The 17,864-nt window shown below is 44.7% G+C and overlaps 1 protein-coding gene and 2 non-coding genes across 4 annotated transcripts in view; 2 read left to right on the top strand and 1 right to left on the bottom strand.

Annotated features, from left to right (window-relative positions):
• Positions 1–3,313: 3,313 nt before the first annotated feature.
• On the top strand, positions 3,314–3,386 carry TRNAR-UCG (transfer RNA arginine (anticodon UCG)). Its single transcript has one exon. It is a non-coding gene; the product is annotated as a tRNA-Arg (tRNA).
• Positions 3,387–9,422: 6,036 nt separating this feature from the next.
• Positions 9,423–17,864, top strand: part of LOC144942277 (claudin-10-like) — a 30,858-nt gene continuing 22,416 nt past the window's right edge. Inside the window, exons 1-2 of one of the 2 annotated variants that reach the window (XM_078869035.1) lie at positions 9,423–9,552; positions 15,884–16,115. In XM_078869035.1, coding sequence (XP_078725161.1) covers positions 15,911–16,115 — 205 coding nt within the window. In that variant the 5' untranslated portion in view covers positions 9,423–9,552; positions 15,884–15,910. The remainder of the gene's footprint in view (positions 9,553–15,883; positions 16,116–17,864) is intronic. The other variant, XM_078869036.1, reaches the window with a different exon arrangement.
• On the bottom strand, positions 13,242–13,314 carry TRNAR-UCG (transfer RNA arginine (anticodon UCG)). The gene has a single exon. It is a non-coding gene; the product is annotated as a tRNA-Arg (tRNA).

Raw genomic sequence — 17,864 nt, 5'->3', positions numbered from 1 at the left:
TCGGGGCAAGTGCTGTTAGCGAGCACCTATGAAGGCCGGCACGGCACACGAGAGGGGGTGGGTGACCAGCACCACGCCCGGCCGCTTTCGTCTCCCCAGTGGCGATGTTTTTTTGCACGCACCACACCGCGTACTCGTTTGAGGCTGAGTCGACCTAGGGGAGGCCCATGACCGGTTCCGATAGAATCGTCACTGGTTCGTAGCGCAGCGCGCTTAACGCTACACTATCATCACACGCACACAAACACGCTCACATTAACGACCCGTACACATACATTACAGACTCTCTCACACTCAAACTCATCTGCATTTCCATATTTGGTGAGATTGCGTTGGCAGGGTTTGGGGGAGAGGGGCATATGCGACGTTTTGGGCAATGATCCTTCTTCAAGTTGTGCTATGAAGGGCCGCTGCAGGAAACGTCTCCTATAAGACGTACACATATTCTTTCTTTTGAGACCACGATGTTATTGTCTAATGTATTGAGGTTCTCACAAGATCCCTCAACACTCCGTGACGCATCCCCATCCCACACACACACACGTCAAACTCTCTACCACACTCTCCCACTGACGCCGTTCTCTCGCGTGCACGCACACACACACACTGACTCTCTCTGCACCAGGAGTGGGGCGAACCTTTATCTTTCTGAGGGTCCAAATAGGACTTTCAAATACTTTTTGGCGGTGGCACGCATGAACACAAGCCTCACGTCACTTTTGCCACTTGCAAGAGGTCCTTGCGGTGACGACAGTGATTGAGTGCACTCGAGTTACAAAACCCAGTGTTGCCTGGTCGAGAACACATTATCCCTCGAGTGCCCGATTAGTACGGCTAAGATGCTTTCAGTGGCACGGATAAATGTGCTTTGCGGCCCGTTTGCGGCACCAAGAAAGCGAGATGTTAACGACCTCGCCTGGTATACAGGAGGTCATGGATTCGATTCCGACCCTGACGTCATGCTGTATATTCGGAGTTTACATGTTCTCCCCGTGGTCGCGTGGATTTTTCTCCGGGTCCTCCGGTTTTCCCATCAACATTTAGAAAAATGCGTTTAGAGTATTTTGGCAGCTATAAACTTCCACGTGATAAGTCACTTTGTTGAGCTATCATTTGTGACCAGGTCGTCTCAAAAAGAGCTGTATAGCTCAGTGCGCCTTACGTGGTAAAATAAAAACAATCGTTTCGTCGTTTAAAGTTGTTGGCCTTCTACGTGACTTTACCGAAAGAACCAAGAATATGAATCCCTGCAGTCACGAAAGATTTAAATCGAAACTTAAACTGAACTAATTTTATTTTACCAGGTAAGGCCCACTGAGCTATATAGCTATCTTATCAGGAGCGACCTGGCCACAAACGATAGCTCAACGAAGTGGCTTATCACGTGAAAAATTTTCGCAGGCAAATACTCTTAAGAGCATGTTTCTTAATGTGGAGGGGAAAACCGCGGAGTACCCGGAGAAAAATGTCACGCGACCACGGGGAGAGAGACACGCAAACTCCAAATTTACAGGCTTCAAGATCGGGATCGAACCCACGACCTCCTGTACACCAGATGAGGTATCTTCTTGGTTCTTTCGGTAAAGTCACGTAGAAGGGAAGTAATAAAATAATAAAAATAAAACATAATAAAATAAAATAATTCTCACGACGTTTCGGCTACAACGCAAGCAGCCGTATTCAGGTGAAACGTCGTGAGAATTATTTTATTTTATTATGTTTTATTTTTATTATTTTATTACTTCCCTTCTACGTGACTTTACCGAAAGAACCAAGAATATGAATCCCTGCAGTCACGAAAGCTTTAAATCGAAATTTAACCAAATGAGGTAGTTAACATCTTGCCTCCGTGGCGCCCTTGTATATGTTATCTAACTTGTACATGTTGTCTAACACCATGTGTTCATCATTCTGCCAGTGTAATTCGGAAAAAGTGGATTTCTCCACGGTTCTTCGCACACTTATCAGTGTTTGTTCAAGCTTTTCTCCCACACACTCGATGCTCTCACGCACACTTCCTCCAAATGCCTCTCCTACACACGTAACTATCTCCCACTCGCTCTCACCGTGCTCTCTCTCTCTGTGTACAGAACGAGAAAAAAGATGCTGGAAGGTGACACTGATGGCTGCTCTGTGCTTCCAGTGTTCAGAGGCCTGCTTAAGGCGCGGCTCCGGCTGGAGCACGCCATGTACCACACAGATTTCGGTGATGTGCAGCGCGTCTTCTTCGAACGCTGGGGAGCCGGAAAAGCCCTCTGTACCAGCGTGGACGGCACCCTCGTGTTCACCTTCTGAAGTGCTCGCTCGTCACCGTGGCGTGCGCGATGACCACCACCACCACGTGACTTTTCTTTCGTGTTGTGCGCGGTGCTTTTAGCGCCACAGCGCGTGGATTTGTAGCGTTTATTTTCATTTGTTTGCTGGTGACTGTATTTCATATCGAAATCGCCTCCAGTGCTTTTGCTGCTGGCGGCAATAAAAGTTATATAAAAGTCAAAAGTCTCTCTCTCTCTCATATACATACATCGACAAACACTCATCTCTGACACACTCTCCACTCTCTCACGCGATGCTCTCCCAATCGTTTACATCTCCCACAATCTCTCAGTGTTCTCACCCACTCGTGTGGTCTCTCACTCGCACATTGTTTAATCCCTCTCTACATTTGTGCCACGGTTGCATATGTATAACCCATTAAGAACAAAATTAGCATTTATATCAATCACGAGCGTGAGTTGTGTGTGTACGCATAAATGGCACAGTAAATAAATAACCTGGTCTGGGCCTCCCTTAGGTCGACTCAAACTAAAATTCTCCCTACAATTTTTTAATCAAATAAAACATGTTATCAAGATGTATGTATCGAATCGTGTACACTCAGGTATCATTCATCTGCACTATTATACTGAATGCCACTTCAATGCAAATGTTACATTCGGAGTAGGGGATGTAACGTTATGGAACTAAATAAATCAATGATGCCGTAAAAAACACAAGGGTAAAATAGAATGGATGAATGTATTACTGAAGAGAATAAGGACCCGATTCTGTTTTCTCGTTTTGTACCGTCTCGTATTGTTGTCGTTATTTTATCTGGTCTGTGTCATTCCCCCCCCCACTTCCATTAGCTCAGATGTAACATCATCGTTGCATTCACATTAATTGAAATACAGTACAATCTTTTATTATGCATACAATTCAATGCACGTGACACGACCCATATAAACATCAACGCTGATTCATATAAAATGTACAATTTTGCCTTAAACTCGTCAATGATATAAACATTTTTCAGTGTGTATTCTTCATCTGCGGCCACGTGGCCTAATGGATAAGGCGTCTGACTTCGGATCAGAAGATTGCAGGTTCGAATCCTGCCGTGGTCGGTTCCTAAGCTTTTAACTTTTCTTAACTTGCAATGAAATAAATAACCAATATCCAGATCGCTTCTAGATTTGAAGCTTGATACAGCTATCGTGCTGTGACGGTCCCACCTGAAGACGGAAGCTTGTGTTGCCTCCGAAACGTCGTGATTTTTATTTTATTTTTATTTTACTTTTATTAATTAAATTTTTTTACCTACGTGACTTTACCGAAAAAACCTAAGAATATGAGGCCGAATGTCTTCAAGTCGCAAGCCGTATGAAAGGATGACGCGGGTCGAATGCGTCCAACGGACCCTGTAAAATCCCACCTCTTCGCGCTACGCTTACAAAGTGTTGACTCCGAATTTCCTCTGCCCACTTCAGCAATTGCTTCTTGCTGTGGTTGTCCCACCTGATGACGGACGCTTGTGTTGCGCCCGAAACGTCGTGATTGAATTTATTTTATACCTACGTGACTTTACCGTAAGAACCAAAGAGTACTCTACCCCTCTCTTCATCTCAGGGGTCGTTCATAAATGACGTCACGCACCTAGGGGGAGGGGGGGTCAGACATTTGTGACGATGTGTGACAAGGGGGGGGGGGGAAGGTTGAGAAATGTGACACATCAAAATGCGCAACTTTAAATAACAACACGTTCTACTTAATTAAATAGACTTTTTAATAAATGATTTCTCCTACAACATCAGAGTGCAGCGCCACATTAAACACGCACTACAATGACAATAGTTTAAAGCGATTTGAAGCATGCTTAAGATTTTGGGGGGGGGGGGGCAGAGCTTTATGACGTCATATTTGAGGGGGGGGGGTCTGACTTTTTGTGACGCCGTGTGACGAACGAAGGGGGGGGGGACGGTCAAAAATCGTCCAAAATCGCGTGACGTCATTTATGGACGGCCCCTCACCCATCACCCTGTGCTCTACGCGCTCTCTCTCTATTAACGCTCCCCCATCCCCCCACGCACTGCCCCAACACCTCCGCGTCTCGCGCTCGTGCGCGCGCGCCGCTGGTGCGTGACCGCCCGGGTCGCGCGCGCGTGCGCGTGACCGAGTGGACACATTCCGTGCCGCGCAGAGGCTCGCCTCCACAAAGACAAACAAACAGGCGCGCACATTTACATATTACTCACTCTTCCCATAAACTACGTATATGTATATTCTTTGTTTTTTTTTCTGTAAAGTCACGTAGACGTTTCGACTGCAACACGAGCAATCATCATCAGGTGTGAAATCCAGAGCTATTAAAAAGGGGCCTTTTTCCTGGTGACGACCGCTTGTGTTGCGATCGAAACGTCGTGTTTTTTTATTTGTATTTTGATTCACTTTATTTTATTATTATTTTTCTATCTACGTGACTTTACCGAAAGAACCAAAGAATATGAATTCCTGCAGTCACCAAAGTCTTAAGTCAAAATGTACAGTGTATATATACTACACGTTAAAGTATTCGCTCCCGTGCTACATGCCCAAGCTGGACATCTGTGAAAAAGAGCTTCATTGCTCATCGGATTTCTCCAGTCTAAATCAACACTCTTATTGTGATCCTCACGTGCACACATACTTATGCGTACTTAACACATTACCGTACTCACTTCCAGATACATGTACACACACAAAATATATTACTCACTCCCACGTGATATTTTACTCACTTCCATATGCATGCTTAACATATTTTTAACTTACTCCCTTCTACATATAAAAGTTATCTATCACTCACTCCCATATAATACACATTACATATTACTCACTTCAATGTGCTGTTTGTTTTGGTGACATTTCTGAATTTGTTCATTAATTTTTGATTTCGCTTGGTAGTAGTTTTTTTCTCTCCATCTGCTAGGTGCGTGTGTGTTGGGCTTCTTTCACGCCGTGCATAGCCCACCGCGTGTATGGGATTTGGTCCTCGTGTATAATTATTAATCTTGATTTGAAGCTTTCGTGACTGCAGGAATCCATACTCTTTGGTTCTTTCGGTAAAGTCACGTAGGTAGAAAAAATAAAATAAAAAATATATAAAATAAAATAAAAATAAAATAAATTATACCTACGTGACTTTACCGAAAGAACCAAAGAGTATACATTGGCGTCAGTTTCATTTATTAGCTAACTCTCTTGCCTCGGGTACAACCGCAACAAACAAAATATGAACAAAGAACATCTTCAAGTGACTATATGCGTCAATGAAGCTGCGATATAAAATTAAAGTATTATGATGATTACCGTATACCACGTACTGCACATATCATCAGCTTCCTATCCAGCCTGTGGATGCTGCTTGGTCAATGTGTTCTTGGCAATGGCTTTCAAGTTATTGCTGTCACACATGTGCTGCTGACTGTTGATGCTGTTGTTGATGTTTTTGCTGCCTTGTCCAATTTGGATAAATCGGACTTATATAATGAACGGCTTCATTATTTATTCATATTTAGCGACTTGTTTACCATTTTCTCTATCTTGCACTCCTATCGTTTGTATGGTTTGCTGTTGTAACTTGCTAACCCGCCACCGATACTGGACATCGGTGAAGAAGAGCTTCATATTCTTGGTTCTTTCGGTAAAGTCACGTAGAATGGAAATAATAAAATAATAAAAATAAAACATAATAAAATAATAGAATAATAACATAGTAAAATAATTCCATTCCAGAAAATGTTTCTTTCTTGTGTTTTTGGTTGCCGACCCCTGCCACGGGCTGATTGGAAGCCCAAGGGAAGGAGACGAAGTCTTAGAGAGCATCTTCTTGGTTCTTTCGGTAAAGTCACGTAGAATGGAAACAATAAAAATAATAAAATAAAACAATAAAATAATTCTCATGACGTTTCGGCCACAACGCAAGCAGCCGTCATCAGGTGAAGACCAGGTCTGTCGGGGAGACAGCGTCTTCACCTGATGACGGCTGCTTGCGTTGTGGCCGAAACGTCGTGAGAATTATTTTATTGTTTTATTTGATTATTTTTATTGTTTCCATTCTACGTGACTTTACCGAAAGAACCAAGAAGATGAATCCCTGCAGTCACGAAAGCTTTAAATCGAAATTTAAGAGCTTCATAGCTCATCGGAGTCCTGCTGCAGTCTAAATCAAGATTCTGATGCTGACTGGCTGCCCACGCTGTTCGTCTCCTCTGCAACAGCTGTCACTCACGCCTGAGATCTCTTCCTGCGCCTTCCACGTCCTCGATTTCCCGTTCTCACCGTGGACAATGCTCCTCCAAGCTTGGTGGTGTTTAATTCTTCACCTGAGGACGGCTGCTTGTGTTGTGGCCGAAACGTCGTGAGAATTATTTTATTATGTTTTATTTTATTATTTCCCTTCTACGTGACTTTACCGAAAGAACCAAGCAGAATGCTCCTCCTCTGATGGTGCAATTCGTCCCACGTGATTAGCACGGGTCGGCTACGTACGGTACTGCGAAAGAGGTTCAACGTACATACTGCTGTGGATTTCACACCTGATGATTATTGCTTGTGTTGCAGTCAAAACGTCGTGATACTTTTTATTGCTTTATATTTATTTTTATTTTATTATTTCCCTTCTATGTGACTTTACCGAAAGAACCAAGAATATGTACATACTGTACTTAATATATTATATATTTTTTCATTCCATGCTCTTTACGAGATTGTTGATTTTCTTATATGATTTAGCTTGAGAGTAGTGGTTTTCAATTGCTCGGTATGAATGTGTGCGTGTTGTGGGGAGCGGTAGTTTAGTGGTTAGTGCACTGCGCTATGAACCTGGCGACCCGGGTTCAATTCACACTCACGCCCAACACCAGTGCCGATTATCTGAACCGGTACTGGGCCTCCCCTGGGTCGGCTTAGCCTGAAATGAGTATCTTGTGCGATGTGTAAACATCGCCATTAGGGAGACAAAGGCTGCCGCGGGCGTGGTGTTGGCCACCCACCCCCTCGTGTGCCGTGCCGGCCTTCATAGATGCTCGCTGACAGCACTTGCCCTGACAGTCTGTTAAGGCTATACGGTGGGTATTTGTCTTTGTGTTGGGCTCCTTTCGCGCCGAGCATAGCCAATCACATTTATAGGATTTTGGTCCTAATATATAATTCATGTTACAGCGTTGTGGGATGCTGTTGGCATGAATGACGCTGCTATATAAAATAAAAGCATTAAAATTATATTATTATAATTCGTTGCCAAGCTCAAATATCATAGCAACGTATTATTTTTTCTTGACGCCACGGCGACCCTGACCGGTCAGTGCCCTGGCACCAAGCCCACTCATGGCCAATGTCCAACGGCGTCTGTCTCTGGCTATCGACCATCTGAGCAAAGAGTTCCATTCCCGGACATGTCTAACTAACACCAATGGCGAGTCATGTCTGAACAAACCTTGCTCTCTCCCAGCCCGCCCCCCCCTCTCACCAACTCACTCTGACCAAGCGTGGTCAAACAAACCACCCACGCACGACCCGACAACGACGTGGGGATGTACTCACCTAGCCGTGTATTGACACGGAGTGCATTGAGACGTATTCTCTTTTGCTGTTGCGTATGTGCAACATTTTCAGGAGCTAAATGCCAATGTCGAGGTGTGCTGCTCGCCACGATGAGAGGGTCTTCGGGAGAGAGAGAGAGCCGTACTCTTTGGTTCTTTCGGTAAAGTCACGTAGGTATAAAATAAAATAGATCACGATGTTTCAGGCGCAACACAAGCGTCCGTCATCAGCTTTTTCACCTGATGACGGATGCTTGTGATGCGCCCGAAACGTCGTGATCTATTTTATTTTCTACCTACGTGACTTTACCGAAAGAACCAAAGAGTATGAATTCCTGCAGCCACGAAAGCTTCAAATCAAGAGAGAGAGAGAGCCGTGTTGCTGTTCCTCCACCTCCTCTGTTGAAGGAACGCAACGCTGCGGTGGATTTACTTTGTGGTCCACAATTTAGGATGCATGGCCACAATCGCGCTACTGTAGTTTGCGTTTTCCTTTCAATTCATGAAGGAGATGGGGCGCCACAGTGGTGAGATATCTTCCTCGCAGGGTATGGAGGAGGTTGTGGTTTCGATCCCGACCCTGATGCCTGTATATTTGAAGTTTGCATGTTCTCCCCGTGGTAGTGTGGATTTTCTCCGGGTCCTCCGGTTTTCCCCTCCACATATTTAATCAACGTCACGCGTTTATAGCATTCTGCTGCTGCAAATTTCCACATGATGAGCCACTTCGTTGAGTTAAAATTTGCGGCCAAGTCGCTTCTGAAAAACAGCTACATCAGCTCAGTGGACCTTCCCTGATAAAATACCAAAAAAATAGTTTACAGTGAGCAGCGGCCTGTTGATGTTTTGCTGCGGTTGCTGGTTATATCAGTGTCTTCGAGGATGAGGAATGTCAAAGCCAGGAGGTGTGATGATTGGGTCTCGAACGAGGTGTTTATTCTGGACGTTCACTCTGTTCGCCAGCGTTCTGCCAGATCCAAGTGAGATTCTAGGATGGGGACAGAGTGATCCCAGAAGGGGACATTGGGGCTCGAGTCGGCGGCGAGGTGAATTGTTGAGGTCTTAGCTCATGGACGGAATGTTCGCCAGCACAAGGAAGCCATGGGATTGTTCAAATCGTTGAACTGTTGAAAAGTTCTAGATGTGAAGTTTTCGTGACTGCAAGGATCCACACTATTTGGTTCTTTCGGTAAAGTCACGTAGATGAAAAAAAAAATGAAAATAACTCAATTAAATCACGACGTTTCGGAGGCAACACAAGCTTCCGTCATCAGGTGGAACAGCCACAGAAAAATTATTCACTACAGTAATTTTGCTGTGGCTGTTCCACCTGATGACGGAAGCTTGTGTTGCCTCTGAAACGTCGTGATTTAATTTAGTTATTTTCATGTTATTATTATTATTATTTTCATCTACGTGACTTTACCGAAAGAACCAAAGAGTGTTGAAAAGTTCTTGCAATGAAAAAAAACATAAATTAAAGACACACAAGTCACAATAGTCCCACTCGTACCTCGTAGACCTCTCTCCACCCACACCGCACTCTTCCCCCCCTCCCTCCCACATCCCACCTCCTCCCCCCCGTAATTATTCAATCAACGGGGAGCGCGCGCTCCTTGTGCGCGCGTGCGTCTCTCTCAATGCGAAAGCGGAGGCGGAGATCCCGGGCACGTGCACGACTCAGGCTCGACTGAGACTCCTCTCACTCCAGGTAACGTGCTTTCACACGCTCACTAACTCACTAATAAATACAAATATAGCATCAGCACCACCACCACCACGATCATCATCACTGCTGGATGAAGGCCTCCACCCAGTCGGCCGTTACCTGCCTCTCACGGTTTCTGCGATTACAATCGCATCGCGAGCACACCTGCACGCGGGTTGATTCCATCGTCCCACAGCCTCTTCGTCTGCTCTCTAAAACTTCGTCTCCTTCTTTTGGGTTTCCAATCAGCCCGTGGCAGGGGTCGGCAACCAAAAATACAAGAAAGAGATATTTGCTGTTGTTTATTTTGGAATTCGGTAACAACAAAAAGCAACTCACTATTTAAAGAGCCACCAATGCGTGTGAATTACTATGGTTGTAAGTTGAACTTGTTTCGCACCGTACGTAGCCAAACGTGCTCTTCATATGTGCGTGTCTGTGTGTGTAAGTTCATATCTTCTTGGTTCTTTCGGTAAAGTCACGTAGAAGGGAAATAATAAAATAATGAAAATAAAACATAATAAAATATTTATAATATTATATTATTATATTTTTTTTATTATGATTTATTATTTTATTATTTCCCTTCTACGTGACTTTACCGAAAGAACCAAGAAGATAAATCCCTGCAGTCACGAAAGCTTTCAATCGAAATTTAAGTTCATATCTGTGGGTGTCAGTCATCTCAGTCATTCAGCCCATTGCACCTGGGTCTCTCCCGTGACCTCCTGTCAGCGAGCTTTCGCCACTTCACGTGGACTCAAGGTGCACCTAGCCTGGCACAAGCGCCATGGTGACTTTACCTGCAACTGAGTATGCCCGTATCAATGTGCCTGTGTGTATGTGTCCATGCATGTGTACATACGTGTCCTTATTGCATGTGCAGATATCTGCGTGTATGCATACGTTCGTGTGTTAACTGTCTGTGTTGTATTCTTGGTTCTTTCGGTAAAGTCACGTAGAAGGGAAATAATAACAATTTAAACCAATAAAATTCTCACGACGTTTCGACTGCAAGCAATCATCATCAGGTGTGAAATCCACTGCAGTAATTTTTTTTAAAAAATTTCAAATTTTCTTGCTGTGGACTTCACACTTGATGATGGTTGTTTGTATTGCAGTCGAAATGTCGTGAGAATTGTATTACTATATATTTTTATTTTATTATTTCCCTTCTACGTGACTTTATCGAAAGAACCAAGAATATGAATCCCTGCAGTCACGAAAGCTTTAAATCAAAATTTGTCTGTGATGTGTTTCTGCACGTGTGTGTATACGTGTGTATTGTATTTTAAGTGTCTCTAGATGTATGCGTGTAAATATATTCTCACAATATTCAGTCTGTTCTCCTATAGCGCGTGTTTTCATTGGATATAACGCGACGAATGTATTCGGAACACATTTTTTTTTTATAACGCGGATGCAAATTGGATATAACGCGATTGAGTGAACAGAAACTACGTCGCGCGAGTAGGAATGAAGAGGAGCATACGCATCTCACGCGTTATCGCGGACTGTGCTTGACCCCTATGTTATATATATAATTTATAATAACGCGATCTGCCCATAACGCGGTGTTCTTCAGCAACGCAACTACCGCAGCGTTCTAGGAGAATAGACTGTATGTGGTTTTTTTCTTGGTTCTTTCGGTAAAGTCACGTAGAAGGGAAGTAATAAAATAATAAAATAAAACATAATAAAATTATTCTCACGATGTTTCGACCACAACGCAAGCAGCCGTTGTGGCCGAAACATCGTGAGAATTATTTTATTATGTTTTATTTTTATTATTTTATTACTTCCCTTCTACGTGACTTTACCGAAAGAACCAAGAAAATGAATCCCTGCAGTCATGAAAGCTTTAAATCGAAATTTAGACTGTATGTGGTCAAATTCGTGCATACGTGTATATCTATACTTTCGCTTAAGCCTGTTTTCTGCATATATAAGCGTAATTGTACATGCGTCCGTTAATGTGGGGTGAGGTAACAAAGTGGTTAGCGCACTGCCCTACGTACCCTCGCGACCTCAGTTCGATTCATGGTCACAGATAACATCGGTTGAAAGCCTACCACAAATAGTCTGCTGATGCCTCCCTATAGGTCGCCTGAGTCTTTAAGCAAGGGTTCCTTGTGCGTTGTACGAACATCTGCGTTGGTTGGGAGCGTTGCCGGTCTATACAAGTTCTGTACGTACCAGGGGCGCCTTGGTGGCGAGATGTTAACTACCTCACCTGGTTTACAGGTAGTGGGTTCGATCCCGACCCTGACGCCTGTATATTCGGAGTTTGCGTGCCTCTCTCCGCGTGGCTTTTTCTCTGGGTCGTCCGGTTTTCATTTTTACACGCTTTTATTTAACTCACTCTGTCTGTTGTTGTTGTTGTCGTATCCTCAAATCTTGTAACTCAATTTTAACCAACTTCCCAATGTGGTATGGGCTGCAAACGTGGTATACTTATGTCATACTGATGACAATACTATATTCTATATATTCATTTTTATATGTTATGTTTCGGCTTGGGTCTAATTGTCCACGCTCAACTGACGTTGGCTGTAATTGCCCACGGCCTCTTACGTCATGGCAAGCTTCGGGGCCACTTTCTGGAGTCGTGGAGTTCTGCCATCACGAGTAGGGTACATTTCATGAAAGCGTGTTTTTAAAACGTATTTTTAAATATTACTTATTCCCTCCACATTTAGAAACACGCGTTTAGAGTCTTTGGCTGCTATGATTTTCCACACGATAAGCCACTTCGTTGAGCTATCATTTGTGGCCAGGTCGCTTCTGAAATAAAGCTATATTGCTCAGCAGTGCCATACCTTGTAAAGTAAAACATTGTTGAGTTGAATAGTCTTCTTGGTTCTTTCGGTAAAGTCACGTAGAATGGAAATAATAAAAATGAAACATAATAAAATAATTCTCACGACGTTTCGACCACAACGAGTTGAATAGTTTTAGTATATGATCCCTCAGCACCCATCCCAGATCAGACCTATACTTGCAGCCGTTGTGGCAGGACCTGCTTGTCCCACATAGGCCTCGTCAGCCACCAGCGTGCCTGCAGAAGACGTGGATGTCCTTCCTAGATCTTCGTTCGCGAAGCCAAGCCATGATGGGGTCTTTGGGTCTCTGTGTCTCCGCATATCTGTTGCTGACATGTACACAGAATGGACATGCATGTCTAGTTGTGTAGAGTAAATCCCGATGGAAGTGTGCGCATGTTGAGCGATGTTTGCGCTTTTGTAGAACCTGAGTTTGATTCTCGCGGTCACGGCTAACACAGAGTTCTCACAGCTGGTTCATCGAATCAACTTCGTCGGCCCGCCGATCATCACCAACCCGCATTGACCAGCGTGGTGAAGTATGGCCGAACAATGGCAATGATAGGCACGGAGTGAAGACGACTTTATCCAGTAGTGCATTCACAAGAGGGCTGCTCATTAATTTGCATCTTCAATGGCTGTCGTAAACCAGTCGGTAGAATTTTAGATTTAAAGCTTTCGTGACTGCAGGGATTCATCTTCTTGGTTCTTTCGGTAAAGTCACGTAGAAGGGAAATAATACAAATAAAACATAATACGTTGTAGAGAAATCCTTCATCGTGAAATCGCATGGAAAGATCCGCAAATAATTAGTTTAAGACATTTTTTGAGTGTTTGACATCGGTGATTTAAAAAATAAATTTAAACTCACGACCACGGCAGGATTCGAACCTGCAATCTTCTGATCCGAAGTCAGACGCCTTATCCATTAGGCCACGCGGCCCCATGCTCATGTCAGCATCCTCCTATGAAGGAGTCTTTAAGTAGATGAATTTGCCGCCTTCGTTAAGGAGTGGATTGGCCATACGCTGTACATCGTTAAATCATACCACAGTATGACTGTGTGTACATCTTCTTGGATCTTTCGGCAAAGTCACGTAGAAGGGAAATAATAAAATAATAAAAATAAAACATAATTAAATCATTCTCACGACGTTTCGGCCACAACGCAAGCAGCCGTCCTCAGGTGTGTGTACATCTATACTCCTGTAAATCCTACATCACGCGTTTGTAAGTGCACAGTATACGGGTTGGTGTATGGTACCGTGTGTCGAGACTTAAAGAAGGCTGCACATTTTGGCTCACGATAAACGTGAGCAAAAACACGCGTCGCCTGTTGGAGGTGACACGCAAATGAAAAAAAACAGTCAGATTGCGTATAACAAGGACCAGATTTGAGTTCTTGTGACTGTTTGTTCCAACTTCGCATACTCTTAGTTCTTTCGGTAAAGTCACGTAGGTAATTTTTTTTTTTATAATAAAAATAAAACAATAAAAATCACGACGTTTCGGAGGCAACACAAGTCTCCGTCATCAGGTGGGACCGTCACAGCCAGATTTGCTGCATCAACTTCGCATGATTCTAAATGTGGAGAGAAAACCCAGGAGGGTCCACGCGACCACGGTGGAGAATGACATTTACACTCCAAATATACAGGGTGCTTAAAAATTGTTAACACTTATATGGGCACTATTGTTTTAAATGGAATCATGGTAACAAATGTAATGTTAATAGCTTCCAAAAGTCAGAGAGTCTCAATTTGTTCGCCATCATTGTCAACGCGTGCCTGGGATCTTCTCCAGGTGGTCTCCAGAGCCCGAAGGCGGCACATTTCTCGTGGTGTTGTTGCAAATTCTCAGAAGTGTTAAAACATGTTTTTGAAGCACCCATACAGCAGGCCTCAGGTTCGGGATCTAATCCACAAACTCCTGTATACCAGGTGAGGTAATTAACATCTCGCTGGTAATCGGCTAAATCATTTTTTTTAGCTACGCAAGTTCGGCTTTCAAACGCAAATTAACAAAAGCTTTGTCCACAATCTCTCCGGCTGGATTATTGCAGCCAGTGCAGAGGACATCAACCTACTCCTGGACCTCAAGTGTCGAGCGAGTTATATGGAGCACGCTTTACCACGCTGGCCAGCACGGGTTCAAGGCGAGGAGCGTAGACAGTACAGTCCAATATATATTTCTTGACGGCACTCTGCTGCCAACAGCCTGACTTCCACACTGGAGAGAAATCCACGCGACCACGGGGAGAGTGAACATGCAAACTGCAAATATACAGCTGGCGTCAAATCGGTGACACGCAGGTCGTTCACACAGCGCTGCATTTTACGTGTTTTTTTCGTTCAGGATATTCAAATGCAAGAATAGTGGTCATCTTTATCTTTCTACAATGCCACCTGCTGCTGGATTAAGGCAGACAATGACGATACTTGCCCGTAAAGGTAAATGTCCATCTCATTGGCAATCCACTGCTGGACGAATTCGCTCTGTGCGGATCGTGGAGATAATTATTTGACCAAACGTCACCACGATGCTCAGTGCGAGGTGGCGGAGTGGTGTGTGGGGGGGGGGTGCATAGACGCGGGAAAAAGTACAGCACAACAATGGATTTTGCTGCACCACGCTCTGCTGCCCACCGCAACAAACGGTTCGTGAGTGGCGGCCGTCCATATCCGAGCACTAAGCCAGGCACTCGCCAACTTAAACACGAGGTCTAATGAGATCGGGCACGGTGCGGACGGCAAAATCGCGGGGGACGCGTGCATCCATGCGTGAAGTACAACACTGGGTTTATGGAGTCAAAACATTTATGGAGTCGGGTTTGTTTCACCGGATGGATTATAGGATGGATCACTCTCGCGGCTGTGTTTCTAACACTCTTTCAAATTGGCAGGGTCCTGCCCTGCAGAGTTCCGCTCCTGTGCCCTCCGGAGTGTCTGGACTTACTCCGGCTTGAAGCTACGTAGAGCGTGTGTTCTCCGACACTCCTCTGTGTGAGAAGTTACTCAATATTAGTAGTACCACCCCCCGTCGTTTAATCTGGCCGTATTAGCAATTGCCATGTGCATTTACAAGGCAACGAAATGTGACTGCATGTCAAGACACCGTCACTTTGCTTTGGCAGTCGGTCCAAAGGCAGTGGGAAAACAGGAAGGTGTTGAGCCTGGCAGGGAGTGGACAGCACGGGCTGCTGGGGGAAGAGAAGTGAAGACCGTGGGAGCTGCAGAGGACAATGACGTCCCACTAAGCGAAGGTTGGCTGGGGACTTCGATACGAAGCCTCGGTTGCAGCAGCAGCAGAGTGCGTGGCGGGGGAAGTAGAGTGAAATGAGACGGGAGACAAAGGAGAGTGTGTGGAGGAGAGTAGAGTGAGTTGAGAAGGAACATGCAGGAGAGTCTGTGGAGTGAGTTGAGAGGCAAGATCCAGCAGATTGCGTGATTAACATTCACTTTTGAACGACCCCTTTTCCCCCTCTGCATCCTGTTCATAACATCGACTTTGAGGTGCCAGGGGCAGACCCGCTCACAGCGATGGAGCTCCCCGCGTACCTCATGGCTCTGGCCGGGTGGCTACTGGCCTGCAGCACGGTTCATCATGAGCAGTGGCGCGTCTCGTCCATCGACGGCACCGTCATCACCACCTCGACCCTCTACGCCAATCTGTGGAAGGAGTGCGCCACCGACTCCACGGGTGTCGCCAACTGCCGAGATTTTCCGTCACTGCTGGCGCTCAATGGTACGATCCTGGGAGGGGTGGGGGGGGGTCCTATTGGCCACTCACAGTACGCATACTCAGGCAGTGATGGACTTGGACACAAAAAAATTGGCACAGGTATTTGTAACCACACCGGCCCGAATTGGAAGAGCTTTTTTTTGTAAATGGGTTGTGCGACTAACTGTGTACCAGTAGCCAGGTTTGTGATGTAAATCGAGCCACTAGTAAACGTGTCACGCACATTTTGCCGTGCAATCTCATTGGGACCATTTCGGGCCGGTTCCAAGAAACAAATGGGGCCGGTGAGAAATATTATTTTTGGGGCTAACGAACATTTGGGGACTGAATGCAAACTGAGAACGTAAATAAGCAATGAAGCGTACACATTAGAGGTACTAAACTATTTTAATTAAAATATTTTGTATTTAAAAAAAATACTTCATTGGAACCTCATTGCAGTGCGCCTTTTGGCGTCATCTGCTCCAACCCATGTGAGACTAGGCTCTAAGGAAAGCTGTCTCGGGTGTGGACCAATCAACTTCAAGGACAGTGCATACATTATCAGAGTTATGTTTTTTGTTTGTATTATGACTGCAGGTATTGTGGTCTATGCAAACATGACTCCTTGTAAAAAAAAGGTGTCAGTTTGTTGCCAGATAGAAGGGTAAAAAAACAATTGTCAAAAAAATACCACCGGGCCCTCGGAATGGTCTGGCCCACCGAGCAATTGCCCCATGGACTGCTGCCTTGTGGGCAGTCCGGGGCCTCTACCTAAGCACGCTCGCCACTCGTTATTCGGTCAATGGAAATTTATATATCACAATTATTCTTATCATCATTGTGCATGTTTTCCCAGGAAAGGCTCACTGAGTCTCGGGACTCATTTGCAGGAGGGTCTGTCTGGTCAAGAGTTGGCAGGAGGGGGGATGGCTATGTTGCTATGTGTGTGTAATTCCAACTGAGTGATGTAAACGGAATCGTTGAGCATTTTGAGACTGTGAGGTTTGGCGACGATGTGGGGAGGCCTTCATCCAGCAGTGGATAGAGTCGGGCTGAAAATGACGATGGAATGATTATGAACGCAAATATTGCGGAAAGTAATTAATTCCATATCAAATAATCACGCAAACAACCTGCATATACAAACTACCAGCAATCAGAGAAAAACTTCAACTTCATCGACATTTTTGACATCTAAGCCAACATCAAAACGAAGACTGGTTGCGTGACAAAATAACTTGCGTTCCGTCGTAAAAAAATGTGGAATTCCCACCGCTGACCGACGGGTGAAAACGTTTTCCGCATTCGAGCAGGGAGACACTGGGGGTTTCAAAAGAAGAACATTTTAAACTGAAGACTTTCTGCTACCATGCCGGGCTGCGTGGCCTAATGAATAAGGCATCTGACTTCGAATCTGAAGCGTTGCTGGTTCAAATCCAGTCGTGGTCGAATATTTCGTAGCTTTTGCAATGAATTACTGTAGCATACGAATTAGATTGCCATGAAGTTAATCTTTTCCATGATGAAAGGAAATTGGTGAGGGGCTCGGTCAGGGATAGATTCAGTTGAGGGATTATGTTTTATGTTAGGCAATAGCTTGAGCTCAGTCATAGGGTGTGGTTAAAGATAAGTTCATGTTAGTTGGGGTTAGGGTTAGGTTCGGCGTTAGGCAGGGCGTGGTTAGAGAAAGGGGTGAGTAATGGGTTTAAGGGTAAAGTGAGAAGTTAGAGGATTCATCTTCTTGGTTCTTTCGGTAAAGTCACGTAGAAG

Source organism: Lampetra fluviatilis, chromosome 27, assembly GCF_964198595.1.
Source record: "Lampetra fluviatilis chromosome 27, kcLamFluv1.1, whole genome shotgun sequence".
In the NCBI taxonomy this organism is placed as follows: Eukaryota; Metazoa; Chordata; class Hyperoartia; order Petromyzontiformes; family Petromyzontidae; genus Lampetra; species Lampetra fluviatilis.
The sequence above is the reverse complement of the archived record's forward strand: the minus strand, read 5'-3'. Positions and strand labels throughout refer to the sequence as shown.